At 41.5% G+C, this 20,099-nt stretch overlaps 2 protein-coding genes across 4 annotated transcripts in view; one reads left to right on the top strand and one right to left on the bottom strand.

Moving 5' to 3' along the window:
• The first annotated feature begins 505 nt into the window (after positions 1-505).
• On the top strand, positions 506-8,192 carry SGSH (N-sulfoglucosamine sulfohydrolase). 2 transcript variants are annotated; one of them, XM_069076098.1, is made up of 6 exons: positions 506-634; positions 2,199-2,349; positions 3,324-3,480; positions 3,979-4,060; positions 5,557-5,760; positions 6,977-8,192. In XM_069076098.1, the coding sequence occupies exons 1-6, from the start codon at positions 541-543 to the stop codon at positions 7,534-7,536; spliced, it is 1,248 nt and encodes a 415-aa protein (XP_068932199.1). In that variant the 5' UTR covers positions 506-540; the 3' UTR covers positions 7,537-8,192. The 2 variants fall into 2 exon arrangements, with proteins under 2 accessions (XP_068932199.1, XP_068932200.1); XM_069076099.1 differs by having other exon boundaries at positions 6,604-7,119.
• Positions 8,193-9,830: 1,638 nt separating this feature from the next.
• CARD14 (caspase recruitment domain family member 14) overlaps positions 9,831-20,099 on the bottom strand; it is a 94,461-nt gene continuing 84,192 nt past the window's right edge. For both annotated transcript variants that reach the window (XM_069076095.1, XM_069076096.1), the window contains exons 19-21: positions 16,602-16,720; positions 15,981-16,096; positions 9,831-13,776 (exon numbers count right to left, since the gene is read on the bottom strand). In XM_069076095.1, coding sequence (XP_068932196.1) covers positions 13,569-13,776; positions 15,981-16,096; positions 16,602-16,720 — 443 coding nt within the window. In that variant the 3' untranslated portion in view covers positions 9,831-13,568. The remainder of the gene's footprint in view (positions 13,777-15,980; positions 16,097-16,601; positions 16,721-20,099) is intronic.

Raw genomic sequence — 20,099 nt, 5'->3', positions numbered from 1 at the left:
TTTAGCCTAGGGGCAGGGAAGATCTTTAAATCTGCATTTCCATTACACCCCTTTCATCAAAAAACCGCCAATGGTACAGTTTATCCCAATAAGCCCATATCCTGCTGACTTCTCTAGGAATCTCCCTGACCCTTTCATCTTTCCATATCTATCCTTCATCAGAACTGCTTCATTGTAAGTTACTTTCTTTATAATTTTGAACAGAAAACTGTCAGATTCCACATTTAAGTTAGCCATACAGAAGAGTTTCGTGTCTTGGTCATTGCCATTTGGGGAGGCTGTTAGAGAGCTTTTTTAATAAATTACTTCCATGCCAATAACATGGAAGTCTTTTGGTCCAAGACAGATGAGGTGGGGGTGGAGGAGTGGATGAAAGGAGAGGTACAAACACAGAACTTTCATATGCACTGGCAAGCTAAGTTCTAAATCAAATCAGGGAACTAGGAACTGTTATAGTTGATCTGAGTGACAGAGACAGCCTGGTTGAGAGTCCTGACCCTTTCAGGCTGACAGTAACTTTCCTTACAGCATCAGAATGGGATGTATGGTTTACACCAGAACGACCATCATTTCAACTCCTTCGACAAGGTGCAAAGTCTACCTCTGCTTCTCAGCCAGGCTAACATCCGCACAGGTTAGGAGCTTGGGTGGGTTTGGGAGAATAAGCAACTACTTTCTGTTTCTCATAATTCCTGAGATTCCTCCTACTTCCCAGAGAGAGAGACTGAGGACCAAGGGGTTTAAACCATTGTCCAAGGTCACACAGATAATCGACTCTACCTCCACTTACCAAAGTCCAGGCCTGCCTACTCTATGGATACCATTTGTTTGGGTTTGGACCTATGACTTGATTGGTTTCCAGAACTCCTAGGGAAGAAACTTCCTCTGGCAAGGCAGATTGACCCCTGTTTTTTAGCTCTTGGTCTTGGAAAGTCACCTGGGACACTGAGAGGTTAGTGACTTACCTGGGATATCACAACCAGTATGCATCAGAGGCTTGACTTGAAGCTCTCTTCTTGACTTTAAAGCTGTCTCTTCTGTCCACTACACTAATCTGCCTGCGAAAGATAACAGAGAACTGTAGAATTTCAGTTTTAACTTTAATTTCAGAATTAACTTCAGAGGATATCTAGGTCTAATCAGTTTTAACTTGAATTTCAGAATTAACCTCAGAGGATATCTGGGTTTAATCACATTTAAGTAGGATTCTCCTTTATAACATCCTCCATGAGTGATTATTCACTTTCCATCTGAAGACTTCTGGGTATGGAGACCTTGCTTCTGATTCAGGCTGTAATCTGGAAAGGAACCAGATAGCGTTGACACAGATGCCATTCTGGAAGGATCCAACCAATAGGTTCTAGAGTACAGCCTGGAGAAGAATGAGTGTGACTTCTAAGGTCCTTTCTAGCTCTCAAATCCATGATCCACCAATTTCCTTAATCTTAGTCTCATATTATATGATTTTCCAGCCACCTCCCCCCAACCCTGTCTTATTGTTGTTGTAAAGTTGTTTTCAGTCATGTCCTACTTTTCATGACCCCATTTGGAATTTTCTGGGTAACGATACAGGAGTGGTTCACCATTTCCTTCTCCAGCTCATTTACCAGATGAGGAAACTGAGGCAAACAGGGTTAAGTGACTTGCCTGAGTCACCCAACTAGTAATTATCTGAGGCCAGATTTGAATTCAGGAAGATGAGACATTCTGACTCCAGACCCAGAGCTGTATCCACTGCACCACCTCGCTGCCCCTCCTCTGGATGCCCTCCTGCTTACCAATATTCTTTCTAAAATGTGGCACCCAGAACTGAACTCAGTTTTCCAGATGTGGTACAAACAGGACAGAGTGCAGGAGAACTTTCCCTTACCTCATTTATGATCATAATGTGTCTAAAATCACATTAGGTTGTTGTCAGACACTCTCCAATGTCTGCTCTTAATGAATGTTCTTACTCCTGTACATGGAGAAAACACAGCTTCCTGTTTGATTCATGGCACAGTAGCAATAATTGGCAATAGGCTTAAAGGAGAAGGGAGATCACATGGATCATGGGATCATAGATGTAAAGTTAGAAGGGACCTCAGAAATGATCTAGTCCAGCTTCCTCACTTTGTAGGTAAGGAAACTGAAGCATTCCAGGCCCTCCCTTTCTGTTCTTTCTCTTGACTGTAGGCTTGTTGGGCTATCTTTTCCAGGCATCATTGGGAAGAAGCATGTTGGGCCAGAGCCAGTGTACCCATTTGATTTTGCCTACACAGAGGAAAATGGCTCCATCCTCCAGGTGGGGAGAAACATCACCCGTATAAAGCTGCTGGTCCGAAAATTCCTCAAGACCCAGAATGACAGGTGAGTACCTTTGTCCTTCTACCAGCCCCCAGACTCCCAGATTGTCACCCCAGAACTTTCACTGAGATTCATTCTTCTGTATCTGTATTACTAGATTACCTCTGCTTGGGGTGTACATGCATACACTATGTTGCCATGCCCAAGTGTATGTTCAGGCATTTCTCTGTGTCTGAAAAGTTTCCACTCCCCATCTTTGACCATTCAATTGCTTTTCATCCTTTAAAGTCCAACTCAAATTCTTCCTCTTCCCAAAAGCCTTTTCCAATTTCTCCCAGAAGATAACGACTTTCCTTTCCTAATTTAACATAGAACTTGGCTTTGTAACTCATTAATCAACAAGCATTTATTTCTCTTTTCCTCCCTCCTCTCCTCATCCAGTGTTTAGCACAGTGCTGGGCACATAGGAGGTGCTTACTAATGCACTTAACCACGTACTGTTTTGTAATATACATATTGGTATGTGTGCCTTAATCCCCTACTGGACTGCATACAATTAAATCAATAGGCCAAGCAGAGTTATCTAAATTTTAAATCTCCCCCAGCACTTGATATAATACCTCATACATTTTAAGTGTTTGATAACTGTTGTATTATGTAAGGTACCACTTTGAAATTGGGGCATAGGGAGCCAGCACTGGAGGAAATTGGAAGAGTGTTGAGTAGAGGAGATTAGACAGTGCTATGAGGTAGACCCAAACTGGCATAACAGAGTGACATGGGTTAAGAGGCAGGAACATTAGGGGCAGCTAGGTGGCGCAGTGAATAGAGCACTGGCCCTGGAGTCAGGAGGATCTGAGTTCAAATGTGACTTTGGACACTTAACACACTTACTAGCCGTGTGACTTTGGGCAAATCACTTAACCTCAATTGTCCTCCAAAAAAAAAGAGGCAGGAACATTGGCATAGTTGGGTGTAAAGAGGTGTGAGGAACCTTGTCCTGAACCCAGTTTTGATTCATTTCTTCCACTTCTCAGGCCTTTCTTCCTCTATGTTGCTTTCCATGATCCCCACCGGTGTGGACATTCTCAGCCAATGTATGGACCCTTCTGTGAGAAGTTTGGCAATGGAGAGAGTGGGATGGGGTGGATCCCTGACTGGGTGCCCCAAATGTATGCCCCAGAGGATGTACAGGTAATATAGAACATCCTCTTTCTCAACTCCTTTTACCTCTAGGGATTCCATTGGACCCAGATTGTCCTTGTGAGCCTGCAGGCCATGCTCTAAGCAGGTGTGTGGGTAGCCCAAAAGAACTTCTATGCCTGAGGAATTTGGACCCAAGGGCCAAGTTGACCCTTGTGTCCTGGGTCTGTATTCTTATTAATGGTAGTAAAAGGAGTAAGGAAATAGGATGGTTTATTTATATAACACAATAAACCTTTCAGATCAGTGTGCCTAAAGAATAAACCATAGAATCATGGGATTTCAGAATTGGAAGGAACTTCAGAGGTTACCTATTTCAACCCATATCCAAGTAAGAATCCCCCATAACATCCCTATCAGTCTATATTATATAGAAAAGTTCAATTGCAACCATTCCTCCTGTTCATAGCACCACTTTAGACTCTAGTCTACATCTCTTCCAGCTCTCCCCATTCTGTCTATGACCTATCACCTACCTGTCTTTTCTAGGTCCCTTACTTCATCCCTGACACTCCAGCCGCCCGAGCTGACTTGGCGGCTCAGTACACCACCATTGGCCGAATGGACCAAGGTATGGGGAGGAACAGGGCCTGGGAGCCTAACCAGGCTCTCTGCTTTGTCTCAGACAAGGAGGGGGTTACCCCAAGGGTCACCTAGGTCCAGATTTCCCTATCAGTACAACTGCAACCCAGCTCAGACAGAGAGTCATTCACCATCATGGATTAAGTTTTCCCATCTGTGTACACCCCTGTATTAGACCCTGCCAGGGCAGGATCCAGAAGGAAAAAAAATGCAAAACCTGATTGTCTGCCCTAGGAAACTCCCATTCTCATGGTGATGTTAGAACCCAAACTATAATTAGGGTGAGGTGACAACAGCTTGGCCCCAGGATGGGATGTACATGCATACACATAAATAAAAAGAGGGGGGTGGAGTGCTTGTATTCTTCTAAGGAAAAAGGTGAGAGGCAAGGTTAGACCATGACATATGGTTAGAAGCTGGGAAAGATGTTCCAGTCTTTAATAAGGCCCCTCAGTGAGGGATGAGAAAGGGAAGAGATCACAACAGATGGGACCTGAAAATTGACCTTGCCTAGGAATAGGACAGGAAGCTTGGGAAGTTGGTCCCTTTAATGCAAATAGCATTGGCCCGATTGAATAGGACATTTTGCTACTCCAAGGGAGAGGGCAGCTTCAGGAAGGAAAGCAGGGTCCCTGCCTACAACTCACCTTTAGGTGAACAAAGGGAAACAGTAACTCAGCTCCTGCTGCAAGACCATTCCCTCCTAAGGATGCCTCCATCTCAGACATCTCACCTTCCTCCTAAAGCTTTTATCAACCCAAGCAACTCAAACTTTCATGGGGAGAGAAGTCTGGGGTGGGAGTACCCTGGACTGATTAAGTGACCTCCCCTTTTTACTCAGTGCTTATACTGACTAGTGAGACTGAGGTCACTTCTCTCAATGGGGTGTTGCCCCTGTTGTCTCAAAGGAGGTCAGATTTCAACACCTTAACTGAAAAAAATACTGGCTTAGGAGTCAGGCTCTAGTGCCTGCTAGACAATTTTTTGTTGTTCAGTCATTTCAGTTGTGTCCAACTCTCTGTGACCCCATTTGGGTTTTCTTGGAAAAGATTCTGGTGTGGTTTGCCATTTCCTTCTCTAGCTCATTTTACAGATTCTGGGATGGGGCAATGGAAGAGAGAAAGAAAGAGAGAGAGCCATATCAGTTAGCCCCAAAGTCTAGCCCTTTGAGCACTCACAAAAGACAGATACCCAAAGTCAGAGAATCCAGTTGAATAGGGAGGTACACAAAAATGCCAAGGCAAGGCCAGACTGATGAATCAAAGCTAGTAGTGTCAATCATGGAAGACTTCCTGAATGAGATGGATTTTAAACAAGTGAAAAGATCTGGATTGAAAGGAGTAGAGGGGACATTTTAGGTGAGGGTAATAGTGTTGACAGCAGCTCATAGGTGGCAACAAGGAAACTGGGTAGGCTCAGGAAATGGGGGAGAATTCTTTAAGTTATTGTGCTGCCTATTCCCTTCACTCTTGACTTTCCCTGCAGGGATTGGACTGGTGCTGGAGGAACTGAATGGAGCTGGCTTCCTGAATGACACCCTGGTGATCTTCACTTCAGACAATGGCATCCCCTTTCCTAGTGGCAGGACCAACCTGTATTGGTCAGGCATAGCTGAGCCCATGTTGGTGTCTTCTCCAGAGCACCGGAACCGTTGGGGCCAGGTCAGCGAGGCCTACATCAGCCTCTTGGGTAAGGCCACATTTGACTGTCTCTCCATCTGTCTCCTTGTTGCAAAGGAATCTGAAGACACACACTCATTTTTAACTAGACCTTGAGATGCCTTTTAGTTTTATGATAGTTGGGAAAACTGGGGCTTATCAAAAAGTTTTGTAGTAAATCATGATGGTAAAAGGAGAGTAAAATTCTGCTTGCCTGGTTCCCAGGTCTATCCCTGCCTTTTAGGCAAAGAAGGGTAGTCCTTTTCTCCATTCCCAGCTTCTGGGTAAGAGATATTCTTATCAGTCAAGCAAGAAGTCCTTATTAAGAACCAGTTGTGTCCCAAGTAATGTGTTCGGAGAAAAGGGCTCCTTTCTGTGGCTTCTTGGCTCACACCCATCTGCCACCCAAGAGTTTTTTTTTTTTAAGTCTGAAGAGAAAGTAACATTACAAATGGACAAAGAAACAGTCTTCATCTGTAGCCTAGGGATCTAGGTAAGGCAGGAGAGAGAGCTTCCTGAAAATGAAAATTATTGAGCACCAGGGTAGGTTCTGAGAAACTGTGGAATCTCCTTATTTGGAAATGTGTCCCAAAATCCAGAGCCATCTGCTTCTCCGGTATAGTTTTAATTCAATATCACATGAAGGTAGAGGGTGGCTCTTGGCACCTTCCATAGGTCTTTGCCAGACTGAATTCATGGAGTCATAGTTTAAAGCTGGAAAAGCCCTAAGAGATCATCTGATCCTACTCCCTCATTACAAAGACAAGGAAACAGACCCAAAAAGGTTAATAATCTTATCTAGTTCAAACTCAGGTCTTTTGACTTCAAATCCAACGTTTTCCACTACACATTGTTATCTCTGGTTCCTTTCCAGGGGTTGCATTGGTGTCCAAAGACCTGGATTAGAGTCCTTCTAGCTTTGTGACCTGGGAGAAGTCATTTTACTTCCTTTCACACACTTTAGGATGTGTGAAGTTCTTTCCAGGCATCAACTTATTTGATCCTCACAAGAGAAATACAGGAAACAGAGCAAGACCAAGAGACTTGCCCTAGGTCACACGTCTAATAAGTGGCAAGAAGTATGATTCTAACCGAGGTTTTTCTGACTCCACCTCTAGCATTTTGTGGTTACTCTGCTGTTACCTACCTATGAGGGTTGTCGTGGGAATCAGTTCTAATGTATGTGAAGTGCTTTGCAACCATGAGAGTTTGTGCAAATATCAACTAATATCATTATTATTTTTAAGACCTCGTGCCCACCATCTTGGATTGGTTCTCCATACCATACCCTAGCTATAGCATCTTTGGTACCAAGACAGTCCATCTCACCGGTCACTCTCTCTTGCCTGCACTACTGTCAGAGCCGCCCTGGGCCACAGTCTTCAGTAGCCAGAGTCACCATGAAGTCACAATGTACTACCCCATGCGCTCTGTGCTCCATCAAAATTTCCATCTAGTACACAACCTCAACTTCAAGATGCCCTTCCCCATCGACCAGGATTTCTATGTTTCCCTCACCTTCCAGGACCTGCTTAATCGTACCAGGTCTGGCCAGCACACAAACTGGTATAAGGACCTTCACCACTATTATTACCGAGATCGATGGGAACTCTATGATAGGAAACAAGACCCCTGGGAGACCCAGAACTTGGCCACTGACCCAAACTACAAGGAGGTGCTGGAGATGCTGAAGGTCCAGTTGACCAAGTGGCAGTGGGAGACCAATGACCCTTGGGTATGTGCTCCAGATGGTGTCTTGGAAGAGAAGCTCTCTCCCCAGTGTCAGCCACTCCATAATGAGCTATGAACCTTTCCACAGAAAAAAACGCCCATCTTCTCCAAACGTGGCCTGCCTTGATGATAACTGAGTAGGACTAAGGGAGAGCAGCTTTTTATCATAAGAGGAATAAGCCTTGCTAAATTCTCATTCCTCTCTCTGACTGGGCATTATTATAGGGGCTGGCAAACAAGGTACAAGCCTCATTCCCTGCACTAACCCCGTAAGTGCTCCATAGTCACCACAGGGATATGGTTGAGGCACCACTGCCAATGTGCCTGACTTGGACACAAGTGAACTGTGAGGCAGGATGAGGGTGTTAAGCAGAGGACCTAGCACATAGCAGGGTTACTAGCAGCCATGGTGAAAGTCAGATTGTAGGTCAAAATGGTCATATATTTTTGCTGTGGTCCTAGGTCTTAACATTTGGAGGACCTTATGGCTGTAAAGCCTCTCTTATAAGAAATTTGGAGGAAAACTAGTAAATAAAAAAAGAAAAAGGGAATCAAGGCTCTATTATCCTTGGAACTCCTAAGAGGTACCCACCCACCTGTAGGCTTCTACAGGATTAGGGAGTATGAGAGGATTCAGGTCTTTGCATTTGCCTGTTTAGATGGTTCACATAAAACTTTCTCACGGTGAGAAAATGATGTATTAATTTCAATACATTCTCTCTCAGAGACAAGCTTGGGTTTTTATTGAGTTGTGTGAGTGTGTACTTGATAGCATTTCCTGTATTTTTCCCCATTGTCAAATGTATCATCTTTAGCAGAGATTCCTTTTGGGCTGTGTGTTTACTTGTTTAATACTATTGTCTTTATGACAAAGGCATTCAGTTTAATTCAGCAAGCATGTATTAAACTCCTTCTGTGTACTAGACATGGTACTAGGTGATGAGGATATAAAGATGAAAGTGAATCAGTCCCTGCCCTCCAGGGACTTACATTCTACTGGAGGCAAATAACATATAACAAATAACACAGATAAGAAAATACAAAATATCTACAACATTCTGCCTTTTTGAGAAATACTCAAAGACAACACCACTCAAAGAGATGAAAATTTCCTTACCTCTGGCATTGTTTAATTTATTTGGCTAAATATCAGGACAAACACCTATGACATGAGTCATACTCCTAGAGAACCTAGAGGGGAATATCTAGAATATTGGTCCTTAACTTTTGGTGTCATGAACCCTTTGGGCAGTCTGGTGAAGCCTAGGGACTCCTTAAAATAATGTTTTTAAATGCATAAAATAAAATACTTAAGATTGAAAAGGAAATAAATTATTTTTAAATATAGCCCAAGCCTCAAGGAATGGGGAGGGAAAGGTCAGCCCTCATACCATGGGCAGCACACATCCAGAGATGGATCATTTATAAAAGGTTTGCTCTAATTTAGCAAAATTTACAGAATTTCAGTCTTTAAAATCCATTGTGACAATTACCAAGAGTTGCCTTCTTCCTACTCCCCTGGAAAACAAGGTTGTTTTTTTGTTACAGTGGTTCTGGGAGGTAGGGAAAAGGAGAAACTAAGCTCCAGAAGGTCTTTCTTACTCCACATTCCCACTTTAGTAAGCAGGAAGAACCTACCACCTACCCCACAGAACTTCAGTGGAGCAGTGGAAAGCTTTGTATGCTGTGGTCATAAAAATATACCCCTCTTCTTCACAGACAAGTTGACAAGTGGATATGAAATGGCACATATGTTTTCAAACTTTGTTGCTTCATTGGTCAGTTATGCTTAATTGTTTTTCTTTATTACGAAAGAGGGTTCAGTGGGGAAGAGGAATATATTGGCAAATGACTATGGTGTTTGAGAGAAAAAAAAACACCAAGAAAAAAATAAGTATACTAAGCTGGTAGTCTGTGGACCTGGGTGCTAGTTCTGGCTTTGCCATCAATTATTCATATGACCATAGGCATGTATCTTGCCCTGATATTTAACATTCACTGGTGTAGAGTGGGAGTAATGATAAGATCACATAGAAGTCTCCATTAAAGCCATCCTTCCTATTAGCTCCCATGGATTTCTCCCCATTTCCATGCAGTAGACGTATGTTGAAATTGGGGGTGGTTCCAAGAGACCTCTCTCACAATCCTATACATCATCTCTGCCAAACTCTATTTTGGCATCAAACTCTGTTTTACCATCGTCTCTGGTTCTCTCTGCTAAGTATTCCCCAATATAGAATCATATCATAGATTTAGAACTGAAAGGGATCTCAGATAATGATTTTAGACATTTGGAAACTGAGACCCAGAGAAGTTAAATAAGCTGCCCAAGGTCACATGGGTAGTAAATTTTTTAAAATAAAAAAAATCTTTCTTTTTTAATTTAATATTTTATTTTCCCCCAATTACATGTAAAACCAACTTTCCACATTTATTTTTAAAACTGAGTTCCAAATTCTCTCCCTTCCTCCCCACCACCCTCGTTGAGAAGGCAAGCAATTTGATATAGGTATACATGTGTAATCATGCAAAACATTTTCATATTAGTCATGTTATAAAAGAAAACAGAAGAAAATTGAAACCCAGGAAAAATAAAGTAAAAAAAAAATATGCTTCAATCTATATTCGGATTCCACCAGTTCTTTCTCTGGAGATGAATAGCATTTTTCATGATAATTCCTTTAGAATTGTCTTAGATTATTATATTGCTTAGAATAGCTAATTCATTTACAATTGATCATCTTACAATATAGTTGTTACTATGTACAATGTTCTCCTGGTTCTACTCATTTTGTTTGCATCAGTTTGTGTAAGTCTCTTCAGGTTTTTCTGAGAGCATTTAGTGCATCATTTCTTATACTGCAATAGTTTTCCATCACAATCATATGCTACAAATTGTTCATCCATTCCCCAATTGATGGGCATTCCCTCAATTTCTATTTCTTTGCCACCAGAAAAGAGTTGCTATAAATATTTGGGCATAGTTCCAAATTGCTCTATATAATGGCTGAATTAGTTTACAACTCTACCAATGGTGCATTACTGTCTCAATTTTATCATGTCTCCCCCATCACTTATCATTTTCTTTTTCTGTCCTATTAGCCAATCTAATAGGTGTGAGGTAGTACCTCAGTATTGTTTTAATTCGCATTTCTCTAATCAATAGTGACTTAGAGCATTCTTTCATTTGACTATATATAGCTTTGATTACTTTATCTGAAAACTTCCATTTTTTTATTATTTGTCAACTGGTGAATGGATTTTTAAAAAATAAATTTGACTTATTTCTCTATATATTTGAAAGAAGAGGCCTTTATCAGAGAAACTGGCTTCAAAATTTTTTCACAGTTATGATTCTAATTGTATTTACATCCTATTTCCCCCATTTATTCTATTCTTTCTCTCCTTTCACCCTGTCCCCCCCTTAAAAGTGCTTCGCTTCTGACTACCACCTCCTCTAATGGAGCCCCCTCTTCTGTCATACTACCCCCGCCCCACACTTCTCTTATCCCTTTCCCCTCCTGTTTTCCTATAGGGTAAGATAGATTTCTATATGCAATTGAGTGTGTATGTTATTCCCTTTGAGTCAATTCCAATAAGAGTTAAGGTTCAAGTGTTCCCCACCATCTTCTCCATCTCCCCCTCCACTGTAATAGTTCTTTCTTACCTCTTTTATGTGAGAAAATTTACCCCATTCTACCTCTCCCTTTTACTTTTTCCTAGGGCATTTCTCTTTCTCACCCCTTAATTTTATTTTTAAAGATATCATCCCATCATATTCAATTTACACCTGTGCCTTCTATCTATATATGCTCCATCTAACAGCACTAATAATGAGAAAGTTCTTATCATTTACAAGTATTATCTTCCCATGTAGGAATGTAAGTGGTTCAACCTTATTAAATCCTCAGGATTTCCCTTTCCTATTTATCTTTTTATGCTTCTCTTGAGTCTTGTATTTGGAAGTCAAATTTTCTATTCAGTTCTGGTCTTTTCATCAGGAATGCTTAAAAGTCATCTGTTTCATTACATGTCCATTCCCCCCCCCCCCCCCCCCCCCAAAGGACTATACTCAGTTTTGCTGGGTAGGTGATTCTTGGTTGTATTCTTGGCTCCTATGCCCTCTGGAATATCATATTCCCAGCCCTCTTATCCTTTAATATAGATCCTGCTAAATCCTGACTGTGACTCCACAATGCTTGAATTGTCTCTTTCTGGCAGCTTGCAGTATTTTCTCCTTAACCCAGAAGCTGTGGAATTTGACTATAATATTCCTGGGAGTTTTAATATTGGGATCTCTTTCAGGAAGTGACCAATGGGTTCTTTCAATTTCCATTTTACCCCCTAGTTCTAGAATATCAGGGCAGTTTTCCTTAATAATTTCTTGAAAGATGATATCTAGCCTCTTTTTCTTTTTTATCATGGCTTTCACGTAGTCTAATAATTTTTAAATTATCTCTCCTGGATCTGTTTTCCAGGTCAGCTTTTTTGCTAATAAAATATTTCTCATTATATTCTATTTTTTCATTCTTTTGGTTTTATTTTATTGTTTCTTGATATCTCATAGTCATTTGCTTCTACTTGCTCAATTCTAATTTTTAAGGAATTATTTTCTTCAATGAGGTTTTGTACCACCTTTTCCATTTAGCCAATTCTGCTTTTCAAGGCATTCTTCTCCTCCTTGGATTTTTGTACCTCTTTTACCATTTGACCTATTCAGTATTGTGTGTGTGTGTGTGTGTGTGTGTGTGTGCTTCCTTTACTAAGTTGACTCTTTTTTTCGTTATTTTTTTGCATCACTCTCATTTCTCTTCCCAATTTTTCCTCTACCTCTCTACTGGATTTTAAAAATCATTTTTGAGCTCTTCCCTGACCTAAGACCAATTCATAATTTTCTTGGAGGCTTTGGATGTAGGAATTTTCATTTTGCTGTCTTTTTCTAAGTGTGTATTTTGATCTTCCTTGTCACCAGAGCAACTTTATGTGGTCAGAATTTTTTCCGTTGTTTGATATTTTCCAGTCTATTTCTTGACTTTTTAAACTCTTTGTTAAAGTAGAGCTGTGCTTCCAGAATATTCCAAACTTCAGTAGTTTTGTGCAGCTGTTTTCAGAGATACTTCTAGAAACCTGTAATTTTTCAGTTCTTCCAAGGTTTTATGATCTGAGGAGAGAGGTAAATATACTCCTCTCCTGGTCTGTGAGTGACCACAAGCATTTTTCTGCTCTGGAACTGTGACAAGGGTCCTGCTCCCCCATGGGTGCAAGCTCAGGTGTGCTGGTGTTCTTCCTTGCCCTGGGACTGGGACCAGGACTGCAACCTAGATCTGAATATAGGCAAAGCAACAGAGTCCTGCCCCCAGTGCCAACCAAGAAACCCCTATAATCCACTTCTGAGCAGTTGTTCAACTCCCTTACCATCTGTGGGCTGAGAGCACTGGAAGCAGCCACCACCACTGTTGTTTCAGTGACTTCCAAGGCTTGCTCCTGGTTTGCTGGGGCTGGGGCTGGGTCTGTGGTGGCATGGCCTACGTTGGACTCAACTCTCACCCTGGAGCAACAGAACTTTCCTCCTAAATTTCTAAGTTGTCTTTGGGTGGAAATTTATTTCACTCCATCCTTTTGTGGGTTCTCCCACTCCAGGAATTGTTTCAGGACATTATTTATAGGTCTTTAGAGGGGTTTGGGGGAGATCTTAGGCAAGTTCCTGCCTTCTCTCCACCATCTTGGCGGATGTAAATTTTATAACTGAGATTTTGCAGTCCATCATGTAGACAATTCCAAAGTCTTGATGAAAGAGTTAGTGAAGTCACCTTATATGTTAGTTTGCATCCAAAAAAATAAAATAAAATAAAATAAATTAGTTTGCCTTGATTGTTCAATTATCCACCAAAGGCAGGAGAGAGGCAAAAGAGCCCCAAGTCCACTTTAGTCTCATCCAAGATCTCCATTTGTTTCTCCTTCCTTGCACTATTTTCAACCCAGAATCCTGATTTGAAAATAAGTTTAAAGGCTGAAAAAACTTGCAAAAAATATTCATTGGAGTAGGGAATGTGAAGAGTCCTGCCACCTCTCATGGAGGAATGGGGAAGAAGCCCATGAAGGGGAAGGTTATCGAGGGCTTTGTTCTATCCATACAAATTTCTTCTGCTCATCAGCAATGGCCAAGCGGGCACAGTTGACAAGCGAGTCCACATCACTCCAGCCATCGGGGGCTAGACTGGTATATAAACAAGGCATCTTCTCCACTTCAGCCTCCTCACGCTTGGCTGTTTCCAGGATCTGCTCTTCTGTAGTTCCAAGTCGCTGCAGGGCCTTTCTGTTTTAATGAAATAGAGAATAGGATGGACCCAGATAGAGCCATGAGAAGACCCCTGGAATACTAAACGGGGGAGTAGGGGTGAAAGTGGGAGGGGAACAAAGGATGTATCCTTTCCTCCACCACTTGCACATTTGGAATCATTGCATGTAAGTGACATATAAGTCAGTTCCTAAGATATGGGTATCATCTCACCACTTATTTTGCACATACCCAAATCTAAAGGACTCCATAGTTCAAACTGGGATGTTCTTGGGTAAGTGAACTAGCATTCTGGGATATTGGGCAAAGTGTTCAAGGACTCAGGTCATTGCTCCTCTGGGTCCCCAGGAAAAAAGTAGTCAGAACAGACAGATGGAAATGTCACTTATTATATTGTGTTTTCTATAGGGAAAGGACCCTTCATATGATGAAAGCTATTTAATTTTTTAATTTAATAGTATTTATATAGAGCCTTCTTTGTTTCAGGCATTGTGCTAAAACTCTTTATAAATAATATCTCCTCTGATCCCTCACAGCAACCCTGGGAAGTAGGTGTCATTATGATAATCGTTTACAGTTGGGGAAGTTGAGGCAGAGATGAAATGATTTGCCCAGAGTCACACAGCCAGTAATTATCTGGGGCCTGAATGTGAATTCAGGCTTCCTCACTCCAGGCCTAGCACTCTATCTACTGCACTATCTAATTGCTTCTATGGAACTACGGAATAGAGATTTATCTGAGACTGAACCTGGGCCCCAGATGACTTCTCCAGTGGAATTTTAGGGGAGGGATCAAGTTTATTGTTTTAAAATAGAGATAGGTGGGGCAGCTAGATGGTGCAGTGAATAGAGCAAGGCAGCCCTGGAGTCAGGAGTACCTGAGTTCAAACCCAACCTCAGACACTTGACACATTTACTAGCTGTGAGACCTAGGGCAAGTCACTTAACCCCAATTGCCTCACCTTCCCCCCTCCAAAAAATAAAATAAAATAGAGATAGGTGACAGGAAATCTCCATAACCCCAATATTGTGGCCTAAAATAAAAGTTTCTAATATTTACTTTATTCCTATAGAGTTAATTTAGGTTACCCATGTTACCCAGGAATAGGAATGGGAATAGGAATAGGGACCAGATTGTGATTCCATTGATGTAGGGAACTCACAACTAAGTAAAATGTCCATAGATCTGCAACTTAGAGTCTTAGTAAGTTGCCTATAGACACTAAAGACAGATTAAGTGGGGGAAAAAAAGAAAGATTAAGTGACTTGTCTGGAGTCACACTGGTATATGTCAGAATCGAAATTTTTGAAACTGGGTCTTTATGGATCCGAAGCCAACTTATTATCCATTATGTCACAGAGACAAATTTAGTGAAAACAATGACTAACAAATGTCTTTGGTATAGAGATGACAGGTATAAGACAGATTCCTCTTTCATAGTTGTTCTATGGGGTTGCAGAGCCATAATTAAAAATTTTAGCACCTTGTTTGAGCTTCACAAGACTCATAGGATCATAGATCTACAACTGGGAAGGGACCTTATTGGTCCTCAATCACCCTTCCTCTATTTTCAAGAAGAGAAATTAAGCAACATGACCATGGTCACATAGGTTGTAAATGGCAGAGCTGAGATTTGAACTTCATCTTCTAACCTAAAATCTAGGATTCTTCGTCCTACACTTCACTGCCTTCCACCTAATACAAGCAACACGAAATGTGTCCTTAAATCAAAATTTAAGACTTCAGTTGAGGGGCAGGAAGAAAGACAACATATAAGGCACCATGGGGAGAGGACACCATAAGATTGTACTGGGCAGGCCATCATTTAGGCAGAAGGAACAAGGCTAATGGAAGAAGGAGCTCAGCTGGAGGGGAGACACACCAACTGCTAGCTTCTTATCTTAACTAATTATTCTCACTAAGACAATGCTAAAAGTATAAATGCAACCAGCACTCTCTAAATGACAGTGCCCTGTGGCAAAGCCCTGATCTCTCTGCCCTAATTATGATGCTACCCAGAATTGCCTTCTTGGAAGAACTGCCTTTTTCAAATGGTGCAAGAATCTGTACCTTTTTTTTTTTGTGAAGAGGAAGCAAAAGGTACCTGAATCCTTGTATGTTCCCCTAGGCATCATTGTAATACATCCTGTGGGAAATCTGAGGGGGCTCCAGTGCTAGGTAAAGTTACTACCCCCTCCCATGTCCAGAGGTGTGTACATACTTGAGTTTCTTGGCGTTCTTCTCAGTGACAGAGATGTAGACAATGATAGGGAAGATCCCAGTCCTGTGCAGGGCTTGCACACTATCCAGCCTTATGTCCAAGAGACAGTGGACATTCTGTAGAAAATGAGCAGAGGTTTAAGGCTACTGGCATCAGGGGAAAAATGACTAGAACTCTCAAGACCATCCAGTACTCCTTAAAAACTGGGATGGTATCTCTGTATTCCCAGTGCTTCACATAAGGTCTTGCCCACAGTAAACCTTTAATAAATATTTATTGGCTTGAATTGAATCAGTCCTCTGAAGGGCAAATAACTGATCCTGATGGACTCCCTAGGAAAGTACACAACTGGAAGTAACTGGAGAAATATAATTAACTCCAAATGGAAAGATGCTGTCACTTGTATAAAGCTATCACCTCTACGGATTTCACTTGGCCACTGATACACCATCTGCAATGAGGAAATTAATTCAGAATAGCCAAGCTTTTCTAGGGAGTTAGGTTTGGAAGGGTCTTCAACCCAGTCCTCTTTGGGTTCAACTCTGTTTGCACTGACTTATCCAGTTGCCTCGGTCCTTTCTCTCCACTCTCCCTCTTGCCCAAGGAACAGATCTCCTGTACCTTCTGCACCAAGGACTCTACTGCTTGGTAGGTTATGTAATTGTGGTGGCTGGGCTCCTCCTCATGGATTATGTCTCCTTTCTGTCTTCGTTCTTCATACTCTTCTTGACTCAGATACTCTGAGGAGGCAAAAAGGAATGGGAAGGAAAGGGCCATATAAATACAGGAATTTTGTACAAAAGGGACATAAAATTGTAAGTAACCCAAGGAATGCAGGGGTGACCTTCCCAGATGGGACAATACCCCAATGTAGTTATGGCCCTAGGAGAGAGTATTTTACACATAGCTTCAGACAGAGCTTTAAGTAGCCTGGAATGATGGAGTCTTTGCCTCAAAGTTCCAACAACCCAAAGTGGGTTGCCCCAGCTTTACCTTATTATTTTCCTCTGGCCCACTGCTAGTTCATGGCTTCCAATTACTCTGTTGTGTTGTCTTTCCTTAGACTTATCTACTGCCCAACCCCCACTCTATCCCCTGTAAGGGCCTTGGGGGATTCCCTGAAGGAAAAGGCCACATTACCTTGACTGAACCAGTTCTGCAGATGCAAAAATTCCTCTTTGTGACTGAGTTTAGACCCCAGGAAAGAGTCTGTTCACAGAAAGCTCTCCAATCTACAGAGGTCTTTCTCCCCATATACGACTTTTAAAAATTGGGCTCTGTTCCAAGACAGGAAATAGCCTGGAGCTTGACACCACTAATGCTAAATTATCTACACAAATGGAGGAGAGCAGTACAAAATCTCAAGTAACAAATAATGCAGAAATAATTTCCATTTGACTTTGAAATGAATTTTAGCCAAATGGGAGGAACAGGGAATAGTTGTAGAGGTGTTGCCACCATTATGATTTAAGCTGAGTCTTCTCTTCAGTTCATTGCTCTAGCCTGGAGAACTTTTTGGATCTGTGATCCAGTGTGCTAGCTATCCCTTTCAGCTTTGCTGGTAGGTGGCACTGTGAATAGAACAGCAGACCTTGAGTCAGGAAGACACATCTTCCTGAGTTCAAATCTAGCCTCAGATACTTACTAGCTGTGTGACCCTGGGCAAGTTACTTAACCCTGTTTTCCTCAGTTTCTTCATCTGTAAAATGAGCTGGAGAAGGATACAGCAACCCACTCCACTATCTCTGCTGAGAAAACCCCAAATGAGGTCACAAAGGGTCAGACATAACTGAAACAACTTATCAATAGCAACAACCTAGATTTGCAACATCTGCAAATTTGAACAGCATCCATGCCTTTATCCAAGTCATTGAGAAAAATTTTAAACAGCAGAGGGTCAAGAGCAGATCTCCAAGGTACTCCAGTGGACACCTGCCAAGCTGACATGGAACCATTAACAACTAATACATCATTCCTCTGATCTATTATTTTAACAAATCTGTCCAAAAAGGAAATAAGGTTAGTCTGTTCTATTCTTGGCCCAAAATTAAATGGGCATTTTAGTATGACATGGAAAACCCTTTGTGGTGCTTTGATCTTCCCCTGCCATTATCAGCAGGTTGTGGAGTGGGGCATGATGAAGGTGCTGTGTTAGTTGAAAGAGACAGCTTCCTGTTCTGTCTCTTGTTTCAACTCTCCCATGTGGTAAGTAGAGCTCTGTGTCCAGGTTCTCTTTTAAACACGCACTGAGTCATCAGTTTTTCCTGTCCAACAGTCAATGAAGCTGCTCTTTATCATTTAAAAGCACAAAGTCTTCAACTCTGAGGCAGAAGCAGTCCCCAAAGCTCTCACGTGTTTGAACCAGAAGGCAGAAGGGCAATTCTGACCATGGTCCTTGGGAGAGCACCTGTTACACATGTAACTAGTATTCTCTTGCTTCATACTCCAAGTGACTTCATGTAAATATGAGACTTTTAGAGAGAGGTTGAGGAAGAGTTGGCCTTCTCTACCCCAGTGGCATGGTGACCTTGGCAATGTGGCAGCTTTTGCAGGGGTTTCAACTTACAGAGCTTGCTCCTGGGTCCCTGGCTACTTTTTTTCTCCTTGATCATTTGTTCTTCCTTTCCCATGGCAATGGCTACAGCATGTATTGCTGTGTGTAGATCCTGACATGTTTTTATCTTCTCTGCCAAGTGTTTTGGGAGAATGGTATAGTAGATAATCAAATTTTTTAAAAATTACTCTCTTTTAGTATCATCAGTCTATCAGTTTGGTTTGCATCATTAAACTCAAAAAGGGCTTTTGAAATTCCAGCCTAAGAGCATTACTCTCCTTTTCAAAATCATTCCAAACATCAATGTTATTTTTGCCATCTGTTTCATTATTAGGTAACATTTCTAAGGTTTGTGTCAAATGTAGAGTTTCAATGTCTTCAGATTCTTTGGTCTTTCCTTCTTTAGACAGAAGCAATTACATTTCCTTCTACATTTTCACCTAGTTCTCTTATTTGGAGTTAAGAGTTATGGTTTTTTTTTAAAGCAATTGGGGTTAAGTAACTTGCTCAAGGTTACACGGCCAGTTATTTTGTGTGGGTGCCAAGTATCTGAGGCCAGAACTGATCCCGGGTCTCCCAACTCTGGGGCTGGCACTGTTAATCACTGTGCCTCCTGGCCGCCCCATTATTATGGTTTTTGTACATCATCATAGTTTCCCTTACTATCTTTCTCCCTCTTCCTCCCAGAGATCTATACCATATAACAAATAGTATTTTTATGAGGACAAAAACAGGGGGGAAAGAGGAAAACAGCAGCATAACTAATCAATACATCTAAAAAATCTGAAAGTGAAGTTTAACACTTGTGGACTTCCCACCTCCACAAAGGGGTGGGGCAGGGTAGGAGTGTTTTCCCATATCTCTTTCAAAATCTTTTTATTCTTTATAATTCTACAACATTCAGTTCTAATGTGTGTGTATACACGTGCATGGTGTGTGTGTGTGGTTGTTCTTTCCATACATTGTCATAGTCACTGTAGCTACTGTGTTCTTCTGCTTACCTCCTTCTGCATCAGTTCATGTGAATCTTCTCATGTTTCTCTGAATTCATCACATTCATCATTTTTTATGGCACAGTGATATTCCATTACATTTGTGTGCTGCTGTTTGTTTAGACATTCTGCTATCGATGGACATTTACTTTGCTTCCAGATCTTTACTATCACAAAAAGTTCTGATATAAATATCTTCACGGGAACTTTCTTCTTCTCAGTGGCCTCCTTGGGATATGACTAGTACTAGTCCCTCTGACTCAAAGGATGTGGATATTTTAGTCACTTTATTTGCATAATTCCAAACTGAAGCTAAGGATATTTGTTGACAAAGAGGAAACATGATGTCCCATTTGCTTTTGCTGTAGTATTGGCACATAACAAAAATGTTCATATCTTCATATTTCATGTGCCCTTGTGGGCTGTTCACTTGGTTGGTCAATAAAATCTGCACTGAAGCATTTTAATATTGCTGATTCATTTAAATGTATTTTGCCTTTTGGGGATACCAAAGCATGGAGGGCTACTCACTTTGATGTCCCCTGTACCAAACTAATCACTACAAGGTGATTT

Source organism: Petaurus breviceps, unplaced genomic scaffold (genome assembly GCF_028583685.1).
Source record: "Petaurus breviceps papuanus isolate PSGF00001 unplaced genomic scaffold, PetGlider_PUasm1.0 90925, whole genome shotgun sequence".
Taxonomy (NCBI): Eukaryota; Metazoa; Chordata; class Mammalia; order Diprotodontia; family Petauridae; genus Petaurus; species Petaurus breviceps.
Note: the sequence above shows the minus strand (reverse complement) of the source record. Positions and strands in the feature narration are given on the sequence as shown.

Coding starts and splice junctions, on each gene's coding strand:
- SGSH (XM_069076098.1), top strand. CDS start 541: ATGTATGGTTTACACCAGAACGACCATCATTTCAACTCCTTCGACAAG. Junction 3,481..3,978: donor ATGCCCCAGAGGATGTACAG/GTAATATAGAAC, acceptor TGTCTTTTCTAG/GTCCCTTACTTCATCCCTGA. Junction 5,761..6,976: donor GGCCTACATCAGCCTCTTGG/GTAAGGCCACAT, acceptor ATTATTTTTAAG/ACCTCGTGCCCACCATCTTG.